We start from the raw sequence: 27,956 nt of genomic DNA on the forward strand, positions 1-27,956 counted from the left end.
GTAGCATGCACTTTACTCCCAACACTTGGGAGGCAGAGGCAGGTGGATCTCAGTAGGTTCAAGGTCAACCTGGTCTACAGAGTGAGATCCTGTCTCAAAGCAAACAAAAAACAACTAGATGTTGAGAAAGAGCCAGCTGAGATCTCTCAGGCCATAAAGGCCCAACAGGTGATAGTCTCAGAAATGATATCTCCCAGAATTACTTTATTAGAAAATCTAAAGGCGAGAAAATAGGAAATGAAGGGGGAGGCACCAGTGTGGCAGGCATGTAGAGAAGGAAGAGGAAGGAAGCAGGAATTCTAGACTAGATAGAGGACAGAGGGACTGAGACAGATGCAAAGTTAACTTCAATAATTAGACCCTGAATTGGCTTTCAAAGAGACACAGTAAGGGATGGCATGACGTGCAATACAGCTGAAGCTGGAATTGAACGTGAAACGAGCTTACAATCAGCGAGGCATTCAGCAGGGTGCTTAGTTAGTTATTTACATTTTCCAAGTTGAGCAGAGTGATCAATTCAGTCTAAGATTCTGAGGAAACACTACCGACAATAAAAGAAGTGACAAAGAATAATAAAAATCAGTAAATATTAAAACTAGAGGGTGCCAAGGCCCTGTGCTCTGAAGAATATCAGTATCTCCTGAACCATGCTGCTTGGGAGCACCTGCGCTTAATTTGCAGGCCTCCGTCCCTCTTACATCATGAGACTTAATGAGATCATGGCTAGAAGTGGAATGACTGAGCTTTTTGTGGCTGAATTATACACATTTCTGTTTTACCCCCTAATCTTGGTGATGAAATCACTGTTGCAAATTGAATCAGAGTTTTACTATGGCATCCATGCAAATGATTATTCTCAGTACACATTTTCCTCCTTACCAAATACAGTACTAGCAACTCAGGGTCATGTTCATTTACAGGAAGCAAAAGAAGGAAACACTTTAAATCTCCTCTGGAAAATGACTTAGCAAAAAAATATGGCAGTATTAAAGTTTTTTTAATTCAACATTAAATTAAAATTTTAAAAATGAATTTAGGTTAAAAGTTCTTTGAGGTGTGAAATCTATTTTAAATTTAAAACTGATTATGATGTTTATCAGCCTTGTTTCATCTATAACTAATGATAAAACAAATAATCTTGAGCAAAAGTAATTTTGACTTGGAGACTAAGTGCAGTTTTACATTAGGCTGCTGATACTCCCGTGTGCCTGAGACATTGCCTTTCATATATAACCCTGCACAGTGAACTTTGGTCAGGGAAGTGGTGAGGAATTGTTTCCTGAGCTTTTCACATCTCTCTGGTTAGCTTTATTCCCAAGAACATAAGCATGATAGCTGCATGGTTTATAGTCATAGATTGAAGAAAATATCCTGTGATTTAAGAGATTCAATGGGAATGACAGTGACAGTTGATGGGAACCCAGCCTTGGTCACAGTGTTGCTCTTTTCGTGACTTTGGAGAACTGGTTTCCTAACGTGGAATCTTATTTTTACCTCTAAAATAAAGCAGAATACCTTGCGCATAATGATATGCATTCAGCAAATGCTTATTAGGAATAGAGTGGTCACAGTTTTGATAGCAATAGTTAAAACTTCAACTTGAGCTGACTTCAGTATATGAGGCTCAGGTAACAAAGCTCAGGAGAGTGTAGGAGTAGACCTACTAGAATCATGGGCTGAGGCTTCAGCAGGACTCCCAGATCCCCTGTTTGAGGGGGAGCATGGCCAGGAGCAGCTCTAGATATGTGACCTCAAACACATTTTTGGCAAGAAGGGAAAGGATCCCTTTTGCTTCAGCTGAGACATACAAATTCTAAAGTTGAATTCTTATTGACCTGAACTGGGCCGTGCTTCCCACTGGACCTATTAGCAGCATCCAGGCAACCGATAGTGCAGGAATGACACCAAAAAGCGCATGTGACAGTTCGTTGATGACTTGCAAGTCCCGGACATGTTTAAGACGTTTAGTTTCTTCCTTCACTAGCTGTGGAGGAGCAAGAAGTCCCCCCCCCATGTTTTCGTAGAACTGGCGTAGGGCCCCACCTTTGCAGAAGCACATTTGAAGTATAGATACCTGGTCTTTCTCTTCCCTGTAAGGACTGTGAAGTTTCTGCCTTCACAGGAGTTTATTTCTGGAAATTGGAGAACAAGTCCCAACTCGTCTGAACTTTAGCATGTGCTCCTCACTTGTGGAAGAAGCCGCTACGATGTCATTATGTCATTGTAATAGAAGTCTTTACTGCTTCGCGCCTGTGCATCCCAGCCTGCACTCAGTGGAGTGTCTAAAGCACCCACTGTTCCCTGGACCCTATATTAGCGTGTGTTCTTTATTCACAATCAGTGTCAAACTGGCAGCTTGAAATTGGCGTTAGTGAAGCATTTACTTTTTACAAAAAGAACAGGGCAAATGGCACAAATCATAACTCTGCCCCTCCCGTGGACAACCAGTTGTTTCTAGATCTTAAATATATAATTTAACCCTCATGGAAATCTTACAAGGTACATCATTTATCTTCAGAAATTAGTGTTAAAAGAGAGAGAGAGCAAAAATTTGAAAGCCCATATGCACTGTTTGTTTAACTAGTTTGTGCTTGCTTCATAGCCTACACATTGCACTTTGGATGACAACTGAGTGACAGCAGTGATTTGCTTAATGGCTATTGCATCTACATTGTCCTATCCACTACCACTGAGCTGTCAGCTTTTCCAGGGAAAAGCCGCTCAGCTGGAGGGACCCTCCGTGCACTGAAGCCACTATTTTCTGTATTCCACATCTTGCTTCAGATGGTTCATTGGAGACTGGTTGGAGTGCAGCAAGACTTGTGATGGTGGGATGCGCACGAGGGCCGTGCTCTGCGTCAGGAGGATTGGACCATCTGAGGAGGAGACACTGGACTCCAGTGATTGTTTAACACACCGACCTATGGAGAAAGAGAGCTGCAACAACCAGTCATGTCCACCTCAGTGGGTAGCTCTGGACTGGTCTGAAGTAAGGAAATCTGGGGCTGCATGTTTTGAGATGCCTTAGTTATCAATACCAAAGCATTTAGTATTTAAGCGGACCTGAGCATGGGGATTAGATTTGACACATAAACTACCTAAAAGTGAATTTGGCCATATTATATTTTATTATTATTTGTCCAGAGGTAAGAGACTTTTGGAAGAAAAAAACTCAGTGAGAAACTCATCTCTAATTTAATTAAGAAATACTTGTAGAGTGAATTTGAAATAGCATTATGGTGGATACTCTTAGGGGCTGTTCTTACCGGTGCTCCACAAGCATTAGTGATATGGGATTAAAAACTGAAATTCAAAGTTGGGTCAAGAACTTTTCTTACCCTGAAACATACTATAAATCAAAAGATACCCTTTCTGATGTTTCATTTTGAAGGCCCACAAATTTTTTTTAGATTTAATTTTTCTAAGTAATATAGTAACTTATTACATAATTTTAGGTGTGAGTTCTTTACAAATCAGTTGTAACTTGCAATATAGCAAGTTAGGCTGTTTTGGTGGCAAACACCTTTGATCACCCAGCTATAATTTTAATTTCTTCTATTTTGTACCTGGAGAAGAGAAAGGGAGCTGAGGGACATAGCATACCAAAAGTCAAATAAGTATTATGTCTTCATTTATGTTATTATTATATGTAACCTGACTGAAATGAAATGGGGGCATACTTCTTGACAAAATGACACAATACAAGCACACTTAAAAAATGACCTTGCAGAAAATACGGTTTTAGGCAACTAACCTTTGACCAATCAGTATGCATAACATACACAGGCATGCTTGTGTGTGTGTATCTCTGCCCCAGAGGTTCTCAGCCTTCCTAATGCTGTGACCCTTTACTACAGTTCCTCGTGTTCTGGTGGCTCCAACTATAAAAGTCTTTTTGTTGCTACTTTATAACTGTAATTTTGCTAATGCTATGAATCATGATGTAAGTATCTGTGTTTTCCGATTGTCTTAGGCTATCCCTGTAATAGGGCCTTTCGACCTCAAGGAGTTGAGGCCCACAGGTTGAGAACTACTGCTATATACCCTTTTCCCATTTCCCATAGAAGAGCCGAATCCTTCTGTAGTGTTGGTTAATGTTAAGGAGAATGGATGTCTAAAAAGAATTCTTTCTAGTCAACAAAACAGGATGCATATTAAATTCGGTTCTATAATATCCTGCTAGAAACATTGTGCTACTTGCTTTGAACATTTATTTCCAGGAGCCCTCTTAAGTTTGCAGAGGCAAACAAAAGACTTAAAGACTTTCCTTTAGGAACCTCCGTACGTAACTGTTCCCTCACTCTTTGAAAGGCCTATGTTAAAGTTAGTTCATGAGTAGATGGACTACATACTTTAATTCCAGCAACTGAGAGACAGAGGCAGCAGTATCTCTATGGCTCTGAAACCAGACTGGGTTACATAGCAAGTTCCAGACCAGTCAAGGCTTAACCTCCTCCTCCCCAACAAAAAAGATGTCCATGAAAGGAGTCGTCTGAGCAGCTGCAGTTACTCATGGAATCTCTGGCAGGAATGTGGGTGTTCTCTCAAGTTGCCTGGCTATATTACAGTCTCTGTAATCCCATTCTGCCCACCTAACTTGGATTTCTAGCTTCCGTCAAGCATATAAACATTGATATGATAGAGTCTGTAATCACAGAAAACAGATTTCTTTTCCCCACAGAAAGTTCATGAATGTCTAAATTCACCTGAAAATTAAGTGCATTGATAATACTAGCCATTCTGCATGATGAATATTCATGCCAAGGATCCTTAGAGAAAAACATAGATATTGACCAATAACAATGACAAATCTGTTATGGTAAAAATCATAATTGAAGATCATATATTTGGCTTCAATAGTTTGGGGGTATTGAGTCCATAAGTATAATTGAGTGCTTCCTGGGATAGGTACTGCAGAGAAGATGAAAGCTCCTAATAGGCTCAGGAAAATAAGATATTTATGCAATAACTAGAGTATGGTGTGATAGTGTTTAATACTGGGGAATTGTGAGGTATGAATGCATAGCTATTATAGAAATTCATAGCTGGGGTGGTCAGAGAGATATTCACTGATATCAGGGCTTGTAGTCACCTCACAGGGGTTCCAGATTTTTGTGACCCCCAAACAGGGAATTTGACAGAGATATGTAGAGAGGATAAGAAAAGCTAGAGAATTTGTTAAAAAGGAATAATATTACCAAAAGAAGTGGGCACATGCTAAGAAAGATTTAGAAGCTTAGTGGCAATGCCATACCAAAAATGGAACTCTGGGGTTACTTGCATAGTGTGGGCTTTCTCACAAATGTTCTGTTACATGTAGTTCTACAAATACCTTCATGCACTACATGTCTCTTTAGCATTTGAAATCTCTATTCAAGAGTGTGCATCAAGTATTCTAATGAGCCATTGGTCACCTTCAGACACTCTGGGGTGTATCAATGACTGTGGCTCCACGCAGTTCTAGTTGGCTTCAGATCTTCGAAAGGGACTTAGTCTCCTTTGCCATCCTTGGGAAGTGATTTCTCTGTCTGCTGACTCTGTGGCATTTGTGTAAGTCTTTCCTCACCTCACTCACTGCCCTGCTTTCCTTTCTTAAGAGGAACCTGAAATGGGATCAGAAGCCTTTGTAGTTTGTTGGAATTAAGTATTGAAGAACATAGAATTTGAGGAGAAGAGGGAAGCTGCTTAAAAAGTCTGAACAGAAACACAAACTATTGTAATGCACATGCCAGTAATTCCTGCAGTTCTCAGAGACAGAAGGATTGCTGTGAGTTTGAAGCCAGCCTGAGCAACATAATAAGTTAATAAGTAAGTTCCAGATCAGCCTGGATTACAGACTGAGTTCCTTCCTCAAGTAAGAAGAAAAGGCAAAAGAGAGAAAAGAGGTCGAACCAAATCACCCTTAAAAAGAGAAGCGAGAAAAAACTTTTGCCAGTGGATAAAATAGGTTCATTTCACATCATCATCACACTTGTGTTTTCAGATGAAATAACCAAATACAATCACCTCGAAGAAGGGAACCTTTAAATGATGTTTGAAATGGAAGCATATCAGTAAAATATAAGGGGCCCTGCATTTAATTTCACACTGATCATACTTACACTTCTTTGGAATTTTTATTCTGTCTAGCTCATCTTTGAAGTGATATTCTCAGATGGCTTTAAAAAGCTCAGAGGCATCCCTGGAGACTGCCTGCAGTCAGACATGCATGCTGAGGACACATTAGTCATATTTCTGATGTCTTGTTTACGGTAGCTGAATCAAAAGCTCAAGGGAAAAAAATGCTGGGAAGTGGGGTGCACATGTTGGGACTAGCACTTTAGAGAAAGCATCAGTAGCTGCTATTTCTTCCCAGATGACCTAGGAAAACTATCAAGGGCAGAGCATAATTTAGGAAGTGTAGACATAATGGCCTTGAACACCATCTTTATTGCCATTATGTTTTGGTCAAGGGGGAGGAAATGGCTGTTGTCTGCCATTCCTGTTTATTTAGCAAAGGCAGGCTTTCCTTTCCTTCCTTACCCAGAAGTCTAGCTCTCCCCTAAATGGGTTAATGGAAGGAAAGATAAATAGCTCCAGAGAGCCAGTGTGCAAGCAGCTAAAGAGGAAAGCACAAGCCCTGGGCCTCTGAGGAGCAGAGCTCTGGCGAGAGGGAGGGGACTGTGGAGAAGAGCGGGCAATATCCATCTCTTTTGAAGGCGCCTTTTCAAAAAGGTATCCTGTTTTCTTTTGACACACCCTTGAAAACGCCCCTGCTCTCTCTGTTCCCTCCTCCGATTGCATGATCAGGGTTGCCGCGCAGTTACACTCAGAATGGCCCTGTTCTAAGTGGCATCCCCTGCCTTCTGTTTTTTCTTGTAAGTGATTGTTTTTAAATTTAATTTTATTATCATGCCTAAATAGTACAATATTTAAAGACCAGAGTTGACAGTCAGGCTATAGACATGGCTATTTGTGGCTAGCTTTGTAGGGCTGAGACCCAGTATAGTAGTTGAATAAGAATGTGTGAACACTTCTCAGTTTTTGATGAAGATCAAGTGGAATAGCAGAAATGGACAGTAGTTCCCTTTACCCTCAGGGCCCCTCATGGGCTGCCTTTCTTCTGCAGCTCATAAAGTCGGGAAGCAGAAGCAGTAGTAAAATGTCGTGTGGGGGATAGCTGCCTGGTTGTGGGGATGGAGACATCACCATGGTGAATGAGCTGGATTAATGACACCATGGTGGGTTGTACCGGAAGAGTGAGGCAGTAGCAGGATTACAGGGTGTTCATTTGGCTTTGAAAATGAGTAAGAGAGCAAGGTTTTGGTCTCTTGACTTTAACTCCTGACCCTTGCTCCTCTGAAGGGATCTTAGAAGAGCTGTGTGTTGTTCTTGAAAATACATCTTGATGAGTCTTTTTCTAAGTTGGAGGAAATTCATTCTGAATTCATTGTAATAAAGAGAATATATAGAATCCTTGATTTTTTTTTAAATCTAAAACAACACTTCATTATTTTCTCCTTTTCTATGCCAATATACCAGGTTCAGAGACTACACTTAAGAAAACCAGTCAAAAGCCAATGATGATAAAGCACACAGGAATTTCTTTTCTACACCCACTCTCATAATGTGTGGCATTAGCCTTGTGTTCACATACCTGTCTTCTAAATAAGAATACAGGCCTTTTGAACATGGATACTCTCATCTTCTGTCATGCCCCACTCTTCAATTCCATCCTATAGAGCAGTGGTTCTCAACCTTCCCAATGTTGCTCCCATTAACACAATTCCTTATGTTGTGGTGACCTCCAAACACCAAATTGCTACTTTATTACTGTAATTTTGTGACTGTTGTGGATCATAGTGTAAATGTTTTTGGAGACAGAGGTTTGTCAAAGGGGTTGTTACTTACAGATTGAGAACCACTGCTACATGTAAGGAGTATGGTTCCTTACAGCTATAGAATCTGGAAACATGTTTGGATGAAAGATAGAAATAACAGCTCACATACGTGTATAAGTCCTCAGTTGACTGACAGGAAGATGAGGATTTGGAGGAAGGGCCCAGAAACATTAAGTAGGTGACTTAAAGAAGCATCTAGAAACAGGGAAAGGAAAGCATTTTGACATAGGAAGAAGCGTCACCTTCAGTATGATGAGCAAACCCCCAATTCTTAATGTTTGTGACGTAGGGACAGGGAGAAGTCCAGGGGCGTTTGTGCCCTTTGCTGCAGCCGTGTGCTCTTGACTACCACACTGCAATAGTTGGTCTACTCCACCACCAGCTTGCCCCACAAAGACACGTTCTTGTGGTCTACTAATAACATAAAAGTTCCCTTTCAAAGACTACACCCAGCAAGCAAGTAGGCTTCCACATTCCAAAACTCCGCAGACTCTTATCACAGCTGAAGGAGGCCAAGGCTGGGGAAGAATGGAGGAATAAGCCTATCCCTAATAAAAGAAGAAAATGTTAGCCAAGAAAAGCAAACATTGAATTTAGCTCTTAAAGACCTTGGGGAAAAGATTAAAGTACTTCCCCTTAAACTGTTGAAGGAGCTTCATAACTGGGAGTTTTTCTTATAGTATGTAGTGTATACATATGCACATTTACTTCAATAGTCTCTTCACATTTTCCTGTGTTTAAACTGTTGTTATTCAATATTTGTTTTTATTTCCAGTGTACTCCAAAATGTGGTCCAGGATTCAAGCATCGGATTGTTCTATGCAAGAGCAGTGACCTTTCTAAAACATTCCCAGCTGCACAATGTCCAGAGGAGAGCAAGCCTCCTGCTCGTATCCGCTGTAGTCTGGGCCGCTGTCCTCCTCCCCGCTGGGTGACAGGAGACTGGGGCCAGGTATGGCAGCCAGACATGGGACCCTTTGAGTTACAAGCCTGAGTTTTCTGATGTGATTATTGTGAGGGTCCAGACAACAGTAAGGAGACATGTGGGAATCCTAAGTATGAGATTTACCTGTGAAACTAGGCAAGCCATTGGGACCAGCTGTGGACACACACCTGCATAGCCACATTTATCCACACCTGGAAACATTCCACTCTATTGCTATCATTATTATTGTTATTGTTATCATTTGGGGGTTTTGAGATGGGGCCAAAACTCTGTGTAGGCCATACTGGACCATACTGTCTTCAGATTCACAATCTTCATGCCTCAACCTGTTAACAGGGACAATAGGCATACACTACCATCCAAGCCCCAAATATCCCAAACTCACTAGTTCTTTGTATCCTACCATTTCAAGTTCAAAGTCAACAGGACACAATAAGCAGAAGTGTGCAAGCCAGTTCATTCCAATCCTAGTTCTTAACTCATTCAGTAGTAAATTAGTTAATACCAATGTCTTAATTTTCCCACTCATAAAGTAGATAATTCCTTCTAACTTCATAGAGAATTTTTGGGGTCCTTAATTAAAATAGTGCTGTGATTGAAGTGATAGAAAATTACTTCAAATTACTTTTCTCTGATAGATACTGTGACTGTGAATTAGGAAACAGTATACAGGACTTTTAGAATGGGTATTACATATTTTATTTTAAACTCATTTCATTTTATTTTCTAATTTTTACTTTTCTTTTTTAATAATAAAAAGTTAATTTTCTGTATGTGACAGGGGTGCTGAGGGTTCATCAGACTTTGTAGTTAACCCTTTATACACTGAGCCTCTTACTGGTCCAGTTCCTGCTTTCCTTCCTTCATTCCATATTTATATCCCGTGTGTGTGTGTGTGTGTGTGTGTGTGTGCGCGCATGCTTGTATTGTCAATTTGTGTTATCTTGCTATTGATATTGTTACATTCTATAAGAAGCAAGTTGGTTATCATTACAAAAATAATCATATGTAATGATGGCTATATTATTAATTAACAAACTTCAGTCATTATACAATATATATACATATATATATGCATGCATGTATTTTTAAATGTCAGACCATCATTGATAAATGAATACAATTATATAAAGTAAAAAATAATTTAAGAAAACCAAGTTGATATATTTTATATAAGAGGGAAATTAAACACTGTTCTTCTAAATGTCAAAGAGGTAATCTATTAAGTCACATTAAGAAAATAATACTCAGCTATGCGTGGTCATTCATATCAATAATTTGGGAGGCTAAGACAGGAGACTTGAGATCAAGGCCAGCCTGTATTACATAAGTTGACACTCTTTAGCAATAATAATATCTCAGGAAGTAAATTGCTAGGGCCTGGGGCAGTGGCCCAGTATGTAAAGTGGTTGCAATGCATGCATGAGAACCTGAGTTCTAACCCCCAGCTCCCATGTGAAAAAGCTAGATGTGGTGATGTGTGACTGAGACCTCAACACTGTGAGAAGTGGGGACAGACAGGCCCTTGGCACTTGCAGACCAGCTAGTCTAGCTGAAGCAGGGAGCTCCAGGCTGAATGATTGCTTCGTAAAATAAGGTGGAGAACTACTGAGGAGATTTCCAACATCAACTCCTGGCATCTACACACACACACACACACACACACACACACACACACACACACACACACACCACACATACAAAGGAAAGAAAAGGATTTCTAGGTAGCCAATTCTCATGGAGCATGGTAGTATCTATACTCCTTTTGTGTTTTGCCTGGAAGATGTTCAGTATCCTACAGTCTATAGAAATACTTGCTCTGTGCCCACACATGGGGGGAAAGTAAGATCATAAAATAGCCAAAGCTTTGCATCTCTACAGAAGCACTTAGTTTAACTTACAAAATCTCAATGGAATATGCCTGAAAAAAATTAAGCATCGTGTTGTTAACATTGCATTATTAGCAAAAAATGCCACTGAGAGTTTAATGGCACATAATTGATATTATACTATTGAAGGTTCTACATAGACATGCTGCCATGAGTTGTATTTTAAACCAGGTGATTACTGCCTTCATGTGGGCTGAAAAGAGAGAAAAGTATTCTAACTGGCTGACATAGACTATTTCTAAGACGTGTGTGACTGATAATTCCTTAGGAAATTCAAGGTACTTACACAAGCTCTTTTTAAAATTTTTATTTATATTATTGTGTGCATGGCGAGTATGTGTGGTGTATGTGTATGTACCCTCATGGACACAGTGAGTGCGTGGAGACTACAGGACAGCTTTCTGGAGTTGATTCTCCTTCTGCCTTTGTGTGGGTTCCAAGAGTAAAAACTCAGGTCTTCAAGCTTGTGGAATAAGAGCTTTGCCCACTGAGCCACACTGAGCAGCCCTCGAATTCATATTGACTGCCCCAGTCACCACTGCTGTACTGAGATAACATTCTGATCAGGGTCAGAGCGCTAGATCAGGTGGATGTGAATGAACATCTGTAGTGAACAACAATCCAAAGTCAGTGCTGGCCTGAAAATTGCTGAGTGTTTTTCTTCTTCTGTAGGATTTTCTCTTTATTCCCTTATAAATCTGCCAACATTGTTTGGAGTAGTTATGATAGCCCAAGAAATTACCATCCATTGTCTTCTGAGTACTATGCTGCTTCAGTTTTCTAGGGCAAGAATGCAATCCTTGAGTTTTGAAACCAATTCCATAGTAAAACAAATGAGTCATATACCTGTCAATAACAGTTGCATTTAGACTTTGAAAATTAATATGTACAATAATTAAAATTGTTTCTCTTATCTGATAAACATTGTGGAAATTAATACTTTGTTTTTCTGTATCTTTGAATTTAGTGCTCTGCTCAGTGTGGCCTTGGACAGCAAATGCGAACTGTCCAGTGTCTCTCCTATACTGGGCAGGCATCTGTTGACTGTCCAGAAACTGTTCGGCCTCCGTCCATGCAGCAGTGTGAAAGCAAATGTGACAGTACTCCTATCTCCAGTACTGAAGGTGAGTAACCCTTGGAAAGGGCTTGGTTGGGTTTCTGTGACTCTTCTCTACCATTCCCGGCATTTAAGGGTCTCACAAGGCACGATCAAGGTATAATTTGTTCTAAGCATTTATGAATGTTGTTATGTGTGCCTTCCTATAATCAGGAAAACTGTCCTGTCCTGATTCTTCACTATGTGTTTAGCACTGCATCACTCAACAGCTGGAATGAAATTTTCTTGTCTATAAAATGAGATGTCACAGTGATATCTCTATGGCCATGTCTAACTTAGTGTTCTCATTGACATTCTAGCAGGCTGATACACATGGATTACCACAAGTTTGAGGCAATGTAGGTTACATAGTAAATTCAGGCCAACTTAGGCTATAGAGTGAGACTCTGTCTTCAAAAATCTAATGAAACAAAACAAAATGAACAAAAACAAACAAAATAATCACAAAAAAAGTAAAAACTTTTGTTTCTTTTTGGAAATGACTATCAAGACTCAATTCTTGTAAGCTAAATATGATAGCACATACCTTTAATCCCAGCACTCAGGAGGCAGAGGCAGGTGATCTCTGTGAATTCAAAGTCAGCCTGGTCTACACAGTGAGCTCCAGGACAGCCAGGGCTCTGTAGAGGAACCCTGCCTCAAAAATACAAAAACAAAACAAAACAAAACAACAACAACAAAAAAAAAACTCAGTGTTAATTTTTATGATACATATAATGAAAGCATATATTTGAAAAAGTGTATTTTAAGTGTATAAAAAGTGTCTCTCATTGTAGAAAAGTGAAAAAATAACTATATGAATGCTAACAAAGGGTCTTTATACTTTGATATTTCTTTCCTTTTTTCTTCTTCTGAGACAGAGTTTTTCTGTTTAGCCAAGACAGTTCTGGAACTCATTCTGTAGGTCGGGCTGGCCTCGAACTCACAGAAATCTATCTGCCTCTGCCTCTTGAGTGCTGAAATTAAAGGTGTGCACCACCACTGCCTGGCTTTCTTTTTCTTATACACTGAAAAATCCCTTTATTAACAGCAGATGCAAGCAAAAATCCTGAATTTTACCTTTCATTTAAGTAAAAGTACTTTATCCATGAAGGTGTCTTTCAAAATGTCTTGAATGGTACTCTGTGCAATTTCAGAAGTTATCCAGACTATGAAGTTAAATATGGCACAGTCAGAACTTCAGGCATGCTTCTTATATAAAATATATGTACAGGCTTACCAATAATATCTGAAGCCATGGATTTAGAGACCTACCTGTATAGTCTACTTTAAAAAACATAAAGTCTGATAGTGTGTTGATAATTTTCTAATGAAAATGGCATGCTTATAAACCTCTTCAAAAGATATATGCTTCTGTTAGTCAGTTCTATCCAGTTTGAGTATGTTCTAAAAATTATGTTCATGATTTTAAAGTTTCTTTGGAATGTTGTTTTGAGGAGGATGATCATCTTGTGTGATGTGTACAAAGGCCTTGCAACTTTGTCAAAGGTCTGCTCATTTATCTAAGGCTCCACACAGGGTATTTGCTGAATGTAGGTTTCCTTTTTAGAGTAGTATATCCATATACCACATTAATTTAAAAAAACATTTTAATGTGCAAACCTCTAGCTCTAATGCTATCTACTTTTGTAGTTGTTTCTATAATAAGGTACACCCTGGAAATGTTCATTTCTTGGAAAGAATTCAAAATGTATAGCAAACAGAAGCAGTTGTCTTGAAAATAGATGTCTTTTAAGTGATCTTAATTTTTTAAAAAAATATCTCTCTTCAGACAACTTTCATTCATTATAAGTTATTAGCAATCCTTCCCTTGAGTTTAAAAGGTTGTTTTTATGTCAGACTTGGAAAATGAAAGGTTAAGTGGGAGAGAAGATGGAACTAGTCCTTTAAACTATCTGCGTATTTGATCCCTTAATCACACTTATGTCACGTGCATAAGCAATCTTTTTTGTTACATGTCTGTATAACATCGTGCAATTATTCACAATAATCTTTTGAGACATATTATTGCCAGCAAAGAAACTGAGGCATGGAAGCATAAAGAAAGATGGTAACTTTCTCAGATTACGAGTCTAGGAAGTCTGAGACGCAGAAGGCAAGGCTTGAACCCAGATTAGCAAAGCCTTGAAGCACGTCAGTTTCCACTGTGCTTGTGTGTTACCCTTTTTTTAGCCCATGCTGACCTAGTATTTATTATCTTTCTGCCAGTCTCCCAAACTGGGATCATAGGAGTCTGCCTCCACTTCCAGCTATTTTCTTTTTTAATTTAAAAAGAAAGGAAGAATGTGCGATGTGAAGCAGTTTATGAAATTCTAAGGGATGTTGAAATGAAGATCAATGACTTTAACCTTTTGGATCAAGGCATTCTGCATAGACAAAGTTGTCTGTGAGCCAGCTGTAATGTATCATTGGGGAAGTTCAAGGTGTAGTCAGAAAAGTGAAGACAGTATTTGACTCATATCATAAGTTATCACTGTCTTAGTTATGGTTTCTGTTGCTGTGAAGAGACACCATGACCCTGGCAAATCTTACAAAAGAAAACATTTAGTTGGAGTGCCTTACAGTTTCAGAGGTTGAGTCCATCATCATGGTGGGACATGGTGGTGTGCAGGCAGACATGGTGCTGGAGAAGGGGCTGAGAGAGCTAACCCTTAATCTACAGGTAACAGGATGTGAACTGTGACACTGCCTAACTGGAGCATAGGGGACCCAAAGCCCGGCCCAGCAGTGACACACTTCCTCCAACAAGGCCACACCTCCTCCAACAAGGCCACACCTCCTCCAGCAAGGCCACACCTACTCCAACAAGGCCACACCTACTCCAATAAGGCCACACCTCCTAGTAGTGCCACTCCCTTTGGGGCCATCTTCTTTCAAACCACCACAGTCACCGGCAGGGAAGGGATGGGCAGATGCCACGGATGTCAAGAGAGGGCTTTTGCCCAAACATAATGACCTGGTTTGGGGGTCCAATCAGAGAGATAAGATGGGCATCTTAGAAATATCAGAAAGACCAGTTTCTGGTTAAGAATGGAGAGTAGAAAGGACTGCACTTATCAGGCTCCCTCAACTCCCAGCGAAGGTACTGGAAGGCAGTTTAGCTCTGCCGCTACAGAGTAGTTAGGGGAAATCTCTTGGGACCTAAAACACAGCTCTTACATAGAGCGCTACAGATACAATGTTCTGTAGTCAAAACTTTGAGAATTGTTTTAACTAACAAGGTTTAGGTAATGATCACTCACTTACTCAATATTTTATTATGAAAAGAATAAAGTTTCAAGTACTCAACAAAGTTGAAAGAATTCTTTAGTGAGCACCCACCATCTAGAGTAAACTATTACATTAACATTCTAGTTAACTCGCTTTAGTTTTAGATGTAATCCATCTTCAAGGTGGTAGGGTTTTTTTTGTTTTTTACTTTTACCATTTTGCATACACACACACACACACACACACACACACCTTGGATGCTGACTACTCTCACCCCAACCTCCCTACCAACCCTGCTCACTCTCCTCCCCCACAAATCTCTCTCACATTCATGTCTATTTGTTTTGTTTTGTGGCCCACTGAGATTAATCAAGGCCATATGTGTGACCGTGGGTTTGGAACTGGTCAGCTCAGCAGACAGTACATAACTATAGACAGTGTTTTTTAAAGAACATGCTTCATTCCTCCTGCCATTAATCCATTTACTTTTCCAGACACTGAGACTATGGGAGGGATCCCACAAAGCTCTGTCCACAAAGCCATAACTTGGTGGGGATGGTGGCAAGGTGAGCAGAGTTTTAGCACAAACACAGAGAAGCTCCACAAGTATACACGGGGATGTAATGGTCACAAATGTCACTGGCACAATGACCTGGAGCTGGGCAGTGGAGGCTCTATCGGTTTACCAAGGAGATGCTGGGGTGTGGGGTGTTTCTGGCTAAGGCAAGCATGTGCAGTCATGATGGAATTTGAGTAAGATTAAAAAAAAAACACACATAGAGATGAAAACATAGAGGGACGTTTAAGCCAGTCAACGATAATAAGAGAAAGAGCCAGAAGAGGGGCATCGAGACATTAAAATAGTGGAAGGAGATGGGAAAAGTAAGGGGCGGTGCAGTTTCCTGTGTCCAACATCTGCTCTCGCTCGCTCTTTCTCTCTGAGAGCCCCAGTGAAAGGTTAAGACTTCATAGCAGGACCCCGACAGGCTTGACAGGCTGCCACTGTGAGGGTAACACCACATTGCTGCCAAGAGTGAATTATAGACAGACTGGGCACCATTGCATTTAAAATACTAACTTTTCCAAGTACATATGGCAGCTGGGTCTAGCCCATTCAGACTCACCCGAAATTCTATCTCCAAATGCCATTTTATTCATTGTTCATGCAGTTTCAAGTTTCCTCATAGTTTATTTGGGGAATCTTTTCAGCTTCTCAATAGCACAAGGCACTCTGTCATCTAGTATTTGTTGCTGATGATAATAACGATTCATGGTATGCCATGAGCTAATAATAATTAACCCAGGAAAGCAGTAGGTAGTAAGCCTTGGCCCACCAGCTTAAGATGTCACATGATGGCTTTACTCAGTCTCAGTTTCCTCTAACACTTCTCTGAGGAAGTCTGGACAGCTCATAAATCTATGAAAAAATAGCTACAGAATTTAGTCCTTAATATGTAGTTTGATGTATGAAAATCAGTGAGAAGAACAAGAAAGGTCATTTGAAGACTTCAATTTAAAGGAGATGGGGAAGACCAGGGTTTGTTTTCCTTCATCACTTCGAGGAGCTCCTAATCCATTTAGCATTCACACTCCTGCCCGTTGACTTCAGAGGGAACCTGGGTCTAAGTTGGCATGATAACATCTTGAGTTTGGAGGTGGGCAGCATCCAGGGGAAAAGGAGGACAATAGTCTGTGTTAATGTGAAATCAGAGGGATCTGCAATGGCTGATGGTCACTTTGCTTTGGGAGCTTGTTAGTTAGCCCTTGCTGCCTAGATGTAGCAAATGGCAAAGGCTTTAGTACAGTTTTATCTGAAAAGTACACTCACACCAGCTCTGGTGCCACATGTCCATGCACCCCTTTGTTCTCTTGTGTCTTGCTGAACTCTCCATTCCATGGACAAGTTTTCAGAAGCTAATCATAGTTTTTAATCCAAAAGATAAACCTTAGATGTTCAACTTATAGCCCATTTACTATGGTCTTCTGAATCTCACAAAGTGCTTTTACAGGCATGAAGGGTGTGCAGCCTCTCTCTTTTCATTCTGCCTGAACTGCGTGCATGCTGAACACTCCAGCTCATTCCCGGAAATCTCTTCCATTGGGTATTCTGACTCATTCCCATGATACACGTAGGCAAGGTCTGCAGTGTCTGATGCACTTAGTGCAGGAGCATTCTCATTTGGGAATCGGTCTTGTATTACTTGAAGCAAATCAAGCTTTACAGTCATAATGAGTCTGAATCCATGCATGTCCTAAATCCATAGTCTCTGTTTAATTTTGAAAGCATCTCTTCTAGGTCAGTGTTTTGAAAGATTAATGTAAAACACCTGGGAGAAATTCATTGGCACGCCAATGATAAGTATATTTCCTTTGAAGCTAGTTATCTAATGTTGTTATTCAAATCCACCAAAGTCTATATTTCCAGAATGTATGGCAGGTTACTTACAATTCTAATATTAGAAATATAATTCTAATAATAGAAATATAAAAAGAGTTTGGGAGCATTGAATGATTTCTTCTCACTGTAAATACTTCAGGACAGTTTCTCTTCAGGGCTAGGGTATGGTATAAAAAGAGTAGAGACAAAATGTCTCCTCATATCCACACAGCAAGGACCCCTCACTCTTCCAGTCCTGAGCACAAAAACAACAGAAAGGTGTTCTCCCTGAGAGCCCCCTTGACTGGTACATGATGGTGTAGGAGACAGTCAAACCCCCTCATCTTAGACTCTGACCTGCCTTGGGTTCTGCTGTTTAAAGGCCACAGAAGAGTGGCCCCATGCTAGCACATCTGCCTGTAATGGAGAAATATGACAGTAAAGATCAAATCTTTAAAGAGATCAAATACAGAAGACATTATGGCCTCCCCTAAACCTGAATAATCCATTTTAATCCTTTTCCCAGAACATTTATTTGCACATCATGCATTACATGATGCAGAGAAACTTTCTAAGTGCTAACTGAAGGTCATTCAGAGATTAATTTTTAATTTATTTAACTTTATTTTATGTGCTATGTGCATTGGTATAAAGGTGTCACATCCCCTGGAACTGGAGTGACAGACTGCTGTGAAATGTCATGTGAGTGCTGGGAACTGAACCCAGGTCCTCTGGAAGATCTGCCTTACTGTAGTATAGACAGGCCATACGGTAAAACTTTTTTCTTTCTTTCTGTTTCTTTTTCTGTTTTCCTTTTCTGTTTTCTTTTTTCTCCCTTTCTTTTTCCCTTCCTTCCTTCCTTCCTTTCTTTTTGGAACTCCAAACTCATTTCCACAATAGGTGAATTAGTTTATATTCCCAGCTATGCTACTCCTGGGTGTTTAACCAAAGGACTCTGAGTCCTTTATTACAGCAAGATTTGTACATCTATGTTTCTGTAACAACTCACAATAGCTAAAAGATGAAACCAGTATAAGTGTCCAACAGCAAAGGAATAAAGATTTTTTTAAACCTATGAAGAAAAACAAATTTATGCCATGTGGAGGAAAATGGATACAACTGTTAATAATCACATTTATTAAGCCAGACTCAGAAAAATAAATATCATGATTTTCTCACTTATAGTTTGCAGATTTCAAATAGTTACATCAAATCATTGATATAAGTAAAACTTTCTAGGAAAACAAAGGCACTAACGGAGGGATGGTAAAATGGAGGGAGAAGGAGAGGGCATGTGTTTAATACACAGTAAATACTTTTATGAAGATGTTCTTATGTAGCTCAATTCTCTGTACAATGAATACATAATGAAAATTGTTTTAAACTATAATAAGTTAGCTGTATGATATATTAGCTCAAGATTAGATGACAAAAAACTGTTTCATAATTTTAACATATTTTGAGAATGAGGCAGACTAGTAAAGGGGTAAGTTTTATAATTAAGCCTCTCAAATATGTCAGCAGTGTGTCTTGCTAATTAGTCTCTTGCTAATGAGAGTGGCTGTGCCGAGGTAGAAATCACCAGCACCTTTAGTCCTGGTTTGAACATTTTGAGGGTAATATTCAGCTTCCTATTACAATGGGGCTTTAAAACTTTTTATATCTGTCATCAACTGTTTACTCTTGTAGGTATGATGAAAAAAAAAGTTAAGAGGGGTAATTCAGTCTGCCCTGAGTACTGATGACCTAGAAATGGGCTCCTTTCTCCCCTTCTCTAGAAAGTAGGTCAAAATCTCAAAAGTTATATGACCTGGCTGTGGTACCCTACAGGCTCCCACTGTGCCAGCTAGAATAGAGACTTCCATAGGCCTGTCAATTACATTTCATCAATGTTGCCAAATCAAGATTGACTTCACAGCCAGAGAAACCTGAGGTTTGACCCTAGTCCTTATAGAAACTAGCTCTGTGTCCCAACATGGGTTCCTAAACTTCCTAGTCCTTATAGAGACTAGCTTTATGACCCCGCGTGGGTTCAAAACCTTTTTGAACCTAAGCTTTGCTATTTATGTAAAGTTGACATTTCACATACTTAGAAGGATTAAATATAAAAGTGTAAAACTGCCTGAGGCTGTGCCTGACATAAAGGAAATACTTGATAAATTACACTTTCTAATGCTAAATTAAGCTTCTATGGAGTTAAAAGACTGAGCAAATAAAAAGCTAGCCGTGGTTCAGCTTTGGTGACGATCTTTTCATCAATCCAACCATGTAATGAACTGATTTTTCTAGTCACAACAGTTCCTAGAAGGTAAAACCGAAGTGTAGGGACTGGACCTTCCACCTGGCCCTGTATAGGAGCTTTACACAGTGAAAATGCCCTGAGTAGCCCCTGTCATCAAGGTCTGCAATCTGAGTCTTGACCATCCTCATCACTTGCCCAGGCCTTTCCTTGCTCTGGGCTGCTGGCCCCATTGTGGTCTGCTGCTCTGTATAATGACTCTCTGTTGATTTGCTTTCTGCATAAATGTGTACTGGTACTCATCGACGATCTCAGAGAAATGATGTATGATGACTGACTGCTCTCAGAGGTTAATGAGAAGGGGACAAACTGTGCTAACTGAGCTGGATGCCTTGGCTAGAGTTTTCTATTGTATGCATTACCTTGCACATACCTTGCCAATTCAGCAGGGCTTGTCATGCTCTTCTTTCTGAACTATAGTGCTGAAGTTATTTAACAAAGGCCACGTGGGTGTTAGAAGTGACAAAGCCATGCATGTCTCTTTTAGGGTCCTCCTTGTTACTCAGCTTCTCAGGGGTTATGGAATGTAACCTGGTTATCCTTTACATTAACTATCCATTTATGAGTGAGCACATACCATGTTTGTCTTTCTGGGTCTGGGTTACTTCACTCAGGATGTTTTTTTCTAGTTCCATCCATTTGCCTACAAATTTCATGATGTCATTGGGTTTTTTTCCCCCTACTGAGTAATACTCAACTGTGTAAGTGTACCACATTTTCTCTATCCATTATTTGGGTGAGGGGTATCCTGGTTGTTTCCAGGTTATGGCTATTACAAACTAAGGGAGACATGCATGGATGCCCTTGGGCAGGGAAATAGATAAGGGAGAGGGAAGGAAGGATTGAAGAGGAGGGGGTAGGCAAACACGAGGAAATAAAATGACCATAGTACTTGAGAGGAGTCAGTTTTTACAGCAGTGGGTTGGATTGATGGAAGAGGAAGGTGGGGCTCATATTAATCAGAGGCCCCTGTGATCCGTCTGCCATTGCTACCAGCCCCAGTGGGGAACTGGAAAGATTCATTCCTCCCCTTCTGGCTGCATAACTGCACATTGCAGCTGTGGCAGTTCTAACACCGAGGGGGGAACACACAGGACCAAAGAAGGCCATGTCTCACTTCCAAATTAAGAAAAGACTTTTCTACATGTTTCCCGAGCCCACAGACTGCTGCCCTTTGAGACCAACCCCTCACAGCTTTCCTCTTTGTATAGAGGGGTTGCTGAAGCCCGGCCACCGCCGGCAGTCTCTTTTCATCAGGGTTCCCATGAGACATGCGGACTTTGGTATCAAACAATGAAACTCAAGTTTGATTTTGGATAACCTTACATGTTGAGTAAAATAACCCTTGAGAAAGAAGCAATAAAAGCACTGTAAGAAAAATGACTCATGTTTCCAAGATGTCTAAAGTGATCACCCATCCCAACAAATGCTAATTCTTTCAAGACACAGTGGGCATGTGCCACACTTATAAAAGTCTGGAAGAAAAGCCTTGCATTTTTAAGAGTGTTAAAATATATCAAAAGAATGTTTCTGGTAGGCTGTTCCAGACAGTGTGCTTAAAAACAGAAACAAAAGTATAAAAATCACATGGGCATACAAGAGAAGGAGGATTGGCCAGAGGGACCCTTGCTAAGCCGGCAGGCGTATCGGCTTGTTTATATGACTCTAATTGTTTTCCACTTTCTGCCTCTATTTGTTAGAGTGCAAAGATGTGAACAAAGTGGCTTATTGCCCACTGGTGCTGAAGTTCAAGTTCTGTAGCCGAGCATACTTCAGACAGATGTGTTGTAAGACCTGCCAAGGACACTGACCCACGGAAAGCCGGCGAGTCCTGTCATTTCATCGTGGAAATGCGTCCATCAAAGAGAGCCACCAAGAGGATGAGGATTGCTGTCCTTACACAAGCATTACCCTGTGGAAAATGTAACCACTGGTCAGCCCCAGCTGACAGGATTTCAATATTATTTTAACTTCTGTGAAGTGGGATTTTTGATCCAAAGTGCTGGACACGGTATTAGGAGGGAATGCCAGATTCGAGAGACCCAAACAACACAGGGAGAGTCGCTTGCTGTGGACCGTTTGTGTTCTTTCGAGTAAATCTAATAGCCTGTTTACCTCCTTGGACCATTAAGATGATTTTTATTATGGACTTAGCAATGACACTGAATCCATTTGTATTTAAGACTGTTCAAAATGTAGTTGTTATGACTTGGTCAACTATAGGAGTAGAAGAGATTCAGAATTCTTAAGTCATAGCTTAAAAATATTTACTATACTTTATCTCACCACAGTAGCAGCACAATTTAAATTATAAAATGGGCTTTGAACTGTAATTTAAGAAACAAAATTATAAATCAAAAGCAACGAAAGTTCGTACTATTTTTCTTTATCCCACTTAATTTCCTTAGGAATAGCCCCCTGTTCAGAACACTGCTGTGAGCCATGGATAAAACTCTATTAAACCGAACAGCGAGGGACTTGGTTTGAAGCCGCGCGGCAATCGCTGCAGCTGTGCGAGTCTATAAATTCAGTGCTAAGAGACTGTGGCCCAACTTGCCTTTTGCGCAAGTGAAGCTGAGATTTCCATTAAAACTTTAAGAGAAAAACATTTCAATTTCACGCAGAAGCCAGACCTAGGGTATGGCAGAGAATGAGGTACCAGGCCCTTTGCGGCCATCACACAGGATGCCTTACTTCTTGTTTGAGTCACGCTGACCCCTTAGTGTTTACATCCCCACCAGCCACAGATCAGCTTCTGCCCTGTTGGACTGTTGCACGCATGCTCAGCTTGCGGAGATGATGCCGTGCAAAAGATAGACTGGCTTAGTAAAGCCAAGCAGGCCCTTCTGCGATTTGCTGACAGTACGATGGGTTCCAGATGTCCCTTCTTTGATATGATAGAAGGGCATTTATTTATATGAGAGCAAGTGTGCATGTGTGTGTGTATGTGTGTGTGTGCAGGTGCTCCTGGCTGTGGGGGACAGATGAGTTTGCTTGCATATAAATGTGCTATTTCTGTGCGTTTTAAAGTAGGGAAGGATAACAACCAAAGAAGAGAAGCTCATGAAGAGAGATCACAAAGTCTAACAGTCACTCAACCAAGTAATTTTTATTGATATTCTGAATGGCAATTAAATGTGAAACATGGTTTCCTGGGCAAAGTCAAGTTCTAAACTCACATCTTACAGGATGGAAATGACGAGCTTAGGTCTTCCTGTCTTCAAGCTTCACAACCTGCCGTCAGAAGACGCTACAACTAGATTTTTTTTAAGGGTACTTGTTTATATTAATACTTTGTACTTGAACACTTGTGGCTTGTAGTAGGTCTTTGGTGACTGTGCTTTGTGTCTAGCACACCTCCTTAGTCCTTCACATATGTGCACATATGTGCCCCATGCATACACCATCATCTAAAACACAAACTAAATAGCTACTTTGTAGCAGAGAGAATTTTTTTCATTTAAGAGCATGTCTCACACATATCTACCACTGGGCTCTGAAATTACACTTCAGTGTGTCAGAAGAAATGTTGTCTGTCACCAAAAGCCTCCTCAGCTTCTGGCTTGCTGTGTGCAGCTGGCCTGGATGTTACCCCACTCTCCAGAGTAAGCAGCCGCCGCCTGTCATACCCTGCTTCTCTGTCAATACCATCCCCCAAGCTTCTCCAGAAGAGGCTTCCAGTGAAACAAGAGGTATCGCCAAGACCTTCATGTAGCTGCCCCAGGAAGATCAGCCCGAGTGTCATCATAGCCATTCCGTTAGAGGAAGGCAGCCCATGGAAGCCTGGCCTAGACTTGAACCCCCTCAGTCCTTTTCAAGGACAGTTAACTTGGTGCTAATGTACCCTGGTGAAATAAGGAAGGCTGTGTGGTTGCTGAGGCAGTTTAGACACAGGCTTGCTATCCAGATCTGATTGTTACCAACATAAATGTTAGCTCATGCTTTTATTTCAACAAGACTTCTTACCATACTTGTAAAAAGCTGTGGTTACCTCACGTGGAAGCTAACATCACAAGGGCTTTCCTCGCAGTGCCTACCTCAGCTGCTGCTAAGGGCAGAGTCAGCCCGTGTTCTCTCCGGCAGCACAGCCTTCCACGGGGAACAAAGCATGGATATATCAGGGTCCAATATTTTCAGTTAGACTCTGAATTTAAATCTTAGCAGGTTAAACAAAACACAAAGCATCTTCCATAACACAACACCGATGCTGCTGTAGCCACCCGTGTGGCTCCGCGAATCTCTGTTCTACTTGGTAGCAAGGATCATCAGCTGAGGCTGGGCTGCTCGGGCAGGCACTCCAAAAGTTGTGAGCAATATTGACTACTTAGGGTACAAGAGTACCTATGGGCTGGGGGCAGTGTCTGCCACTGGTGTAAAAGCCTACCCAAAAAAGAACGTTAAATGTACCCAATGATCGAACCCCTAAAGACAGGTATAATAGTCCATTTCATTAGGAATTGATGTATTTGAGTGAATGTCTTATAGGTATCCTTAATAATACAGAACAAAATTACCTTTGTATTATTGTGATTAGTGGTTGCTTATTATTTTATACTCAGTATTAATGTGGTACACTGTTACTTTTTTTTTTTTTTTTTTTTGCTTTTGTAAATTATATTCTAATTTATTGCCATGTTTCCTAACACCTGTCCTTTCCCAGCTTGTAATGAAAGTCATTTAACACTTGATGGAGTGAGATTTCATACCAGGCACAGATTTTTTTTTAACATAGATAATTCAGTAAATAATAAAATAAAACTTCAGCTTATAAAAATGATGCAGATGGCATTGTCTATTTTCCTTTCAGTTAAACTTGAAGCAGAAAGTGCCTGCCCCTTCGGGTTCTATCCCTAGTCCAAGTTTACCCAGGCAGTGCCACGATAGAGGTGTTTACAGTGATCTTATTATGTCTCCTTGGGGACTTCATCTGTCTGAGTGCATTAGCTCTAATACATGCAAAGGCTTCAGGGTGTCCAGAGGGTTACCCCTCCAGAATAGCTAGCCACCTACCATCTTATTATCCTAAAGCTAGACAGGAAACCATGACTACTGCCTCATGCCTTCCTTCACCCAGAGCACATTTTCCCTTCTTTCCTCCCCTATAAGTTATTTCTGTTATTAAAGGCACAAGATGCTTCAGTGTGGAAGAGTACTAAACAATGAACTCACACTTGAAGAATTTTTTTTTTCTATGATTGAAACACGAGGACCACAACTTTCCATCTTCAGATATTTCTTCTTAGACTGACAATAATACAGAAACATATGTTTTCATAATAATAACCTCATCTGTTAACTAAGAAGACGTGAATTTTTAACTACTCTGCCATCTCATGTCCCATACATACACATGCAATATTGCACGTTAAAATAAATTTAATTAGGCCAGGCATGGTAGTATTATCACAGCACTTGGTAGGTTGAGGCAGAGGCAGGGGTATGAAGCTAGCCTTTTCTATGTATCATGACCCTGTCTCGGGATATCCAGTCAATCAATCATCAATCAGACAGAATAAGATTGAGCCAAATGAACTAATTATACAGTCTTGGGAGAGTGTTTCCCTGGGCTATCCTAGGCCCCAAATGTGATAACACTACAAACACTACTAATGAAGAGATTGTGGGAACAACCATTTAGCATTTGTAAAGCTAAGTCTGTTAGGGTTGGGAGAAGGGACATCAAATAACAAAACTTGCATAATTTAAACTCCTATCCGATGATGGGTCCATTTTTGTGCTTTCAAGCGCCTAATGAGATGCTTTCTTTCCTTCTGGTGCCTGACTCTCAGAAGATTCTCCTACACCCTAGGGAGCACTAGTCCAATCCCTAAGCCATTAGAGACCAAAAAGGCATGGCTACATATTGACCTGGGTCACAAAACTATGAATTTGAATGGCTGGCATACAATGAATTCTTTTTAAAAGAAGGAGAAAGAACTGGAATTTGGAGAGAGAAAAAAATCTTAGCCCAGGAGAGTCTGAAATTCTAAATAAGTGGTCATAGTACGGACACGGAATCAGTCCCTGGACAAAGAGTAGCAGATAACCTGCTCTTGGAATTTTAATTTTACCATTAGAACAAATGGGTAACTAGCTCGGGCTTCAAAAGCACGGGAGCTCAAAGTAGTTTTGTGCTTCAGATTTCAAGACTCAAGCTTGAGCTCAAAAGTGAAGGGGTCTCGTCTCTCTTCTCTTTCTCAAAGGGTTACTTTAAGTGTCTATGTCCTTCATTTCTCTGTAGATGGTGGCTGAGGCCAGAAATTGAGCTGTGGCTTGAGTTTTGGTTCACGCCTTCCCTTAGCCTATTGAGAGCCTCTGGTTTTCACCACCATGTCCTGTTTTCATTACAATAACACAAGGCCCTGCACTGCCGGTGTCTTTGCTTCTGAATGCTGAAGAACCCGAGTATTGCTTTGCACCTCAAAGTTATGGAACATCATGTCTGACCAGATAGATTTCATAGTGTGGCTCTTATTACTTGTGAAAGCCAATCCCCCTGGATCTGGAATTGGGTCTCTCTGGTACTAGTCAACTGTAAAAGTATCAGAAAGAAGCAACCTACAAGAAGGACGAACGTTTCTTGGCTCACGTTTGCAGTCCATGGCTGGCTGACTCTTTTGGATTCAGGCCTGTGCCAGAGGAAAGAAACATGCTGGAAAGACCTGGTAGGGGAAAGCTGCTCACTCAAGGCATCCAGGACGCAGACAGAGGGAGAGATCCAACCTGTGCTGCAGCAGCAAGAGTGGTTGTGGGTGATCTTATGAGCTCACACTAGTGTGCACACAGTAAATTGCTGTTGGGACCGCTGAAATCCTAAGCAAAGACAGCAGTAGGAAATGCTAGCCTAGAGTCATTTCCGCATCTGACTCAGGTTTACTTAGTGACTGTGCCAATCATGTCCTACACTAGGTACTTAGCATATGCTCCCTCATTGGACAGGTTAGAGCAGAACCCAGAGGACAACACTATCAACCAGCCTGTCACTATCAACGGAGTTAGTTGCTAAGAGCCACAGAGCCAGTGAGAGGGTTGCTAATCCCTTGGCATGGGGCAGGGGCTGTCTACATTTGGGATGGGAAGTTGGGGAGGGTGCCATAGGTCAGAGAGAAACTGACTCACCAGTCCAGAAGAAGTGGAGTCCTCATTCCTAGAAAACAGTAGGAAGGACCTCAGGGTCTAAGCTTTGGTACAGTGGGTGGGTGCTCATGTTAAGGATGGAGATTCAGTTTCTGATGAGGAAATGACCATTGAGGACCCAAGTGCTTTGTAGGTGTGTAGTTAGCATTGGTGGGAAAGGAGATCAGACCCAGTCTAGGAGAAAAGATGTCTGTCACAGCCATCTGGAAGGCACAGTCACCTTCCCTGGAAACCTTGCTGCAGGTCACAGGGCTCACTGTTGCCTGACAGCTCCCACATCTTTTCCAAACATACCAAATGACCTAGGTGACCTATTTCAGCATAGTTAGAGCTCAGTGATTCCCAGATTAGCTTCAGGATAAGTTTCAAATGGGAAAGGTGAGTTTTTCTCTATTTCAGTTGAAGTAGGACCACTGGGAACTCAGGCCATCCATCGGGCTGCCGCCAGTGAGAACATTCTCTGACCTTCTGTGGGAGGTCCACAGAGTAGAAGCAGGTGTTCTTTCAGCCCATGCCAGAATGTGCTGGCCACCCAACTGGCCTCCTCACTCCAGCCCATGATGGGCTTTGTCTGGCCCTCTACCAAACAGCTGTTCTGAGAACCACAGGTGGCCGCCCACGTTCATGCCCAGCCAACAGCTGTGCGGGCCTGACTCAGCCTGGGAAGAGATGTGGCTCTGCCCCTCTGCCCCTCTGCCCTTCTGCCCCTCTGCCCCAGCTTCCCCTGAAGCCAGGTTCTCAGGGGATGAGCAGGAAAGCAAGCCAGCACTTCATGAAATGCACTCACACACCAAGCAAACTCCCCTTCCTTCAATTGGTATCTTTCAAAGTCAAATTAATCTGGTATGAGTAAATAGAGCTTCAGTTCCCATTTGTTGTGTATATTGTTGATAGAATTAAAAAAAATACCCTGGTGCTATCCATGTTTAATATGAAGATAAAGGACAATGATATCACCAACTTCGAAAACTGGTATTAGCGTTCCTCCTAAGGACTTAGGCGATAATGGCATCCATGAGCATATTGGACAGACACCACCCACAAAGGTGGCTAAAGTGTGTGCTGTGAGCCCATAAGGATGGGCAGGCTAAAGTGTGTGCT

At 41.0% G+C, this 27,956-nt stretch overlaps 1 protein-coding gene across 2 annotated transcripts in view; it reads left to right on the plus strand.

The window, feature by feature from the left end:
- Positions 1-23,240, plus strand: part of Adamts6 (ADAM metallopeptidase with thrombospondin type 1 motif 6) — a 225,340-nt gene extending 202,100 nt beyond the window's left edge. The window contains exons 22-25 of one of the 2 annotated variants that reach the window (XM_051182886.1): positions 2,785-2,989; positions 8,656-8,832; positions 11,683-11,839; positions 21,419-23,240. In XM_051182886.1, the coding sequence (XP_051038843.1) occupies positions 2,785-2,989; positions 8,656-8,832; positions 11,683-11,839; positions 21,419-21,528 (649 nt within the window). In that variant the 3' untranslated portion in view covers positions 21,529-23,240. Of the gene's footprint in view, positions 1-2,784; positions 2,990-8,655; positions 8,833-11,682; positions 11,840-21,418 lie in introns of those variants that run through there. The other variant, XR_007834420.1, reaches the window with a different exon arrangement.
- Positions 23,241-27,956: the final 4,716 nt, after the last annotated feature.

Source organism: Phodopus roborovskii, unplaced genomic scaffold, assembly GCF_943737965.1.
Source record: "Phodopus roborovskii unplaced genomic scaffold, PHOROB, whole genome shotgun sequence".
In the NCBI taxonomy this organism is placed as follows: Eukaryota; Metazoa; Chordata; class Mammalia; order Rodentia; family Cricetidae; genus Phodopus; species Phodopus roborovskii.